The following is a 5,175-nucleotide window of genomic DNA, read 5'->3' as shown; positions in this document are numbered from 1 at the left end:
AGCACTAACCTACTCATGTGGAAACTAATTTGGCCTTCAAAGACTTGAAAGATTTTATTGACAAGACAGGTCACTCTGACAACATAGTCAAGCAGTGTCCCAATCTCACAAAGACTCTATAAATTCTAAATTATAGTATCTGCTTCAATCTGCCTATCACTAGACAACCACAGATCCAAAAGGATAAACAGAAGCCTTAACATCTGCTGATGTAAGATCCATGTCTCATGTTTTACAAGCCCATGAAGAGCAAAACTTTCGTAAATGGCCCATTTTGAGACTTGATTACCCATGGAACACATAAAAAATGATAAATTATCCAGATGTTTTGCCTCTGCAGTAATTTAGCATACTATCTACTCAATGTTAACTTATTAATAGAACTCAGCACTTATACCCATTTTTTCTAAAAAATTGTCCAGTCCTCATAGAAATTATGTAATTATCCTCAGGAGGCAGATAATGTTAGGGTGAGGGGATAGGGGTCGAGTGGTGGATATGGGTTCATACAAAGTGCAATAAACTGCTAAACCTGGGGCTATTAATGAATATAAAATAAATAAATACACAAAGATAAAACAGAAATTAATGAGTAAGAACGTAAATGGAAAATAAGTCTTTGAAATTTTAATTTCATTAAACAATGAAGCGAAAACTGAACAAATTGAAATATCACTATTTGCTTATTCTATTAATGAAGCATTTAAATTGAATTCCCAATTTGGGCCTGGATGTGATGAAATGGATACAGACAACAACAAATTCTAAGTAAATTAGTGTAAACTAATAAATTGTATCTTTGAACCAGCATTTCAGTATATACCAAGGGCATTTAAATGTCCAAACTCTTACACAGGGTTCAAAATAACCTCTTTGAAAGGCAATTTGGCAATATATGTCAAAATTATTTGACCCAGCAATTTACTTCTAGGAAATTATCCTATGGATAAACTTACACATAAGCACAGAGATTTGAAGAAGTAATTTAATGCATTATTGTATTTACACTATTTAAACAAATTAAATGTTCACCCAAAGTTCTCAATAAATTATGGGACATCCATGTGGTAGAAACTCACACTCCTTATAACAATCACGGATATTAGACATTTTCATATGAAATAATCTCCAAGACAATTAAGTTTTAAAAGAAAAGAAAAGAAGGAGAAGAAAATGAGAAGAACAGTATGAATACCATGAAACACATGATTTTCTAATCATGGGAAAATAAGTATGTATTTTTTGTCCCTGCAAAACTATCTTTGAAAGGATTCCAAGAAATTGGTATTACTAGCTCGCTCTGGTGAAAAAGGAAGATATGTGAGGTCCACACACAGAAATCTTCCTTTCCCTTAGTTATGGTTTCATTTATATGAATTTTTAACATATACACATATTAACACCTTAAGATCAAAATACAATTAAACGTAAAATTTTAAAAGAGGCACACCTGTACATATATCACTAATTGTATATCAATATCAAATTATATCCAAGATTAATAGCAAAGATTAATAGAAAAAATATTGGTCAGTAAATTACAGCATAAACAAATTTAGAAATATAAAACAATAAAAATGATGAACTGTTTTCATGATATTGGAAAGTCTCTTGTTTATATCTTCATGTTTTCTGAGTGTCTATGTTACAACTTAGGAAATACTGCTAAAAATTTCTCCACATAATGATATAATCTGGTTAAAAATAAAAACAGAAAAGAAACTAAGTAAACCAAATAGAAATATTTGTTTTCTGTTACAGGTAAAATTACAGTTAACAGATTTCTATATGCATATAAGAAAAAAAAGTGGAGATGACAAATAGCTATTCCAAGGTTTCCATTCAGAACTTACATTGGCTTTCTTTGTTGCCCTTTGTGGAATATTTCCAGGAGCCAAAGAAAAGATGAGGGTATACTCATGACAAAAGGAACTGGGACACAGGAAAGGGGACTCATAATAATTGTCATATAAACTTTCAAACAAAATGTCCTTCCATTTCAGTTTTATGGACAGACACAAACGGGGCAACTGTACAATGGATACCTTCACCAGTGTTACGAACAGTTCCATCTTCCAGAATTCCCACTTCATCCTGATGGGCCTCCCAGGCATTCTCGAGTGGCAGCACTGGCTCTCCCTGCCTCTGGCTCTGCTCTATCTCTTAGCTCTTGGTGCCACTCTCCTCATCATGATCACCATCCAACATGAGCACATGCTCCATGAGCCCATGTATCATTTTCTTGCTATATTATCAGTGGTGGACATTGGCATGGCCAGCACCATCATGGCCAAGATCCTGGCCATCTTCTGGTTTGATGCCAAGGCCATCACCCTTCCTGAGTGCTTTGCTCAAAACTACGCCATCAACTGCTTCTTCTGCATGGAGTCTGGTACCTTTCTCTGCATGGCAGTGGACAGATACATAGCCGTCTGTCACCCCCTTCAATACCCCTCCATAGTCACTGAAGCTTCTATAATCAAAGCCATAGGATTCAGGGTGCTCAGGAATGGCCTGTTGACCATCCCAGTGCCCCTACTGGCTGCCCAGAGACACTACTGCTCCAGGAATGAGATTCAGCACTGCCTTTGCTATAACTTAGGGGTTGTCAGCCTGGCTTCTGATGACATCTCCATGAACAAATTTTACCAACTTTTCTTGGCATGGGTACTGGTTGGGAGTGACATGGCCCTGGTGTTTTCTTCCTATGCTCTAATCCTACGCTCCATGATGAAGCTGAACTTGGGGGAAGCAATGTCCAAGGCTCTGAGCACCTGTAGCTCCCACCTCATCCTCATCCTCTTTTTCTACTCAGGTATCGTCATGCTGTCTGTCACACACTTAGCAGAGAAAAAATTCCCCTCATTCCCGTACTCCTTGACATACTGCACAGTGTCATCCCCCCCTGCACTCAACCCCATGGTCTACGCACTCAGGATGCAGGAGCTCAGACTGGGCTTCCAGAGACTGTTTCTCTTGGTGGCGACATGGCCACCAAGTAACTCCAGCTTTAGAAACCATTAAGTGTTAGGAAGAGATTGGGGTTTTTTAGTTCTCAAAGGACCTGGGCTATAATTCTGCCTCTACCTCTCACTAGGGATGAAAATGACCAGTTAGATCATGAAAAATGTCAGCTTTATATACCAAAATATGCAAATTAAAATTACAAAGAAATTTCACATTACTTAAATAATAAGTGGTATTAGAAAAATGAAAACACCCTGAATTTTCATGTCACCCCAAGCTTAACTGTCTTAAATACACATGGTAAAACAGAAAATTGGCAGAGGGGAGAACCTAAGATGGTGGCTAGGTGAGACAGGGCAAAAAAACACCTCCATGAAAAATGCTAGATAAAAGACAGAAAGTGACCCAGAACACCAGTTCCAGTGATGCACCAGCCAGACAGGGTCAGCTAAATCCACACGGACTGTGCATTTGGTGAAACCAGGCATCTGCGTTCTGAAACAAGTGAGTAAGCTGGCTGGAAGTCTGGAAGCCATGCTACAGTGTGGGGAAACCATGGGTTGGTGTTTGAAGATGGACTAGTTCTTTTAAAAAAAAAAAAAACCTGGGAGCGGCTACAGATACAGCCACGAGAACCACACAGTGAAGCACGGCAGCAGCAGGCCTTGCAAATGCCTCAATATCTGGTGTGGAAGATAGTCTTTCCCACACCTGCTGCTAAGTGTCTCAAAGCCAGGAGGGCAGAGGGGAGCCAAAAGGAGAAAGAAACCACGCCCCTTGCAGCCATCTTCCCGTCGGGCTGGGGATACACCCGCCTGGGGCCAGAGCCACAGCCTAGAGCTGTGCCAAGGGTCCCAGTGTGATGGGGAATGTTTCCCACAACACATGCACACACCACAATATCAGTCATGGACAGTGGCCTTTAGTGCACCCACAGCTAATTGCTCCAGAGCTGGGAAGGTGGAGCTGTGTGAAAAGGGGGAAATTAACACACCCCATTCAGTCATCTTTACAGCAGGCTGAGAATGCCCCTGCATGGCCTCATGGCCCAGGGCTTCCCGGGAGGGCTGGTGCGCACCTGTGATGTGGCACAGCCTTCCCTCGGCAGGGTCCTGGAAGAGCATGCCTGGGAAGGGGGATCAGCTCAGAAATCCCAGGGACCCTATGCCAATACCAAGGACTTGTGGGTCAGCATCAGAGACAATCTGTGGTAAAACTGAAATGAAGGTTTAGACCCTTGCAACAGCCTTAAATCTCTGGGAACACCTGGGAGGATTGATTATTAAAGCCGCCCTGCCTCCCTCACCACTCAGACACACGCCCCACATTCAGGGCAGACAGCACTAACAATACACCCAAACTTGGTGCACCAATTGAACCCCACAAGAATCAGACCTCCACACAGCACAAAGATAAAGTTGGGGAGAAATGACTTGAGGGGAATAGGTGACTCATGGATGCCATCTGCTGGTTAGTTAGAGAAAGTGTATGCCAGCAAGCTGTAGATCTGACAAATTAGAGATTGGTGTTTTCCATATCCTGAAAGACCCAGTCAAGTAAAGCAAATGCCGAGAAGCCAAAAACAACAGATAATTTTAAAGGATATGATAAAACCAGACAATATGGAGAACCCAAACCCAAACACTCAAATCAAAAGATCAGAAGAGACACAGTGCTTGGAGCAATTAATCAAAGAACAAAGACAACAACAAAAGCATGGCACAGGATATAAAGACATGAAGAAGAGCATGGAGCAGGATATAAAGGACATGAAGAAGACCCTAGAAGAGCATAAAGAAGAACTTGCAAGAGTAAGTAAAAAAATAGATGATCTTATGGAAATAAAAGAAACTGTTGACCAAATTAAAAGATTCTGGATACTCAGAGTACAAAACTACAGGAAGCTGAACAATGACTCAGCATCCTCAAGGACCACAGAATGGAAAATGAAATAACAAAAGAAAGAATGGAGAAAAAATTGAAAAAATCAAAACGGATCTCAGAAATATGATACATAAAATAAAACATCCAAATTTAAGACTCATTGGTGTCCCAGAAGGGGAAGAGAAGGGTAAAGGTCTAGAAAGAGTATTCAAAGAAATTGTTGGGGAAAACTTCCCAAACCTTCTACACAATATAAATACACAAAACATAAATGCCCAGCAAACTCCAAATAGAACAAATCCAAATAAACCCACTCCAAGACAT

At 40.2% G+C, this 5,175-nt stretch overlaps 1 protein-coding gene across 1 annotated transcript; it reads left to right on the top strand.

Annotated features, from left to right (window-relative positions):
* Positions 1–2,037: 2,037 nt before the first annotated feature.
* Positions 2,038–3,024, top strand: LOC119537006 (olfactory receptor 56B4-like). The gene has a single exon (XM_037839642.1). It carries the CDS (start codon positions 2,038–2,040, stop codon positions 3,022–3,024), a length of 987 nt encoding a protein of 328 aa, XP_037695570.1.
* Positions 3,025–5,175: the final 2,151 nt, after the last annotated feature.

The sequence above is a fragment of the Choloepus didactylus genome, chromosome 6 (assembly GCF_015220235.1).
Source record: "Choloepus didactylus isolate mChoDid1 chromosome 6, mChoDid1.pri, whole genome shotgun sequence".
NCBI classification, from domain to species: domain Eukaryota; kingdom Metazoa; phylum Chordata; class Mammalia; order Pilosa; family Megalonychidae; genus Choloepus; species Choloepus didactylus.
This window is presented reverse-complemented; position numbering and strand designations above follow the sequence as displayed.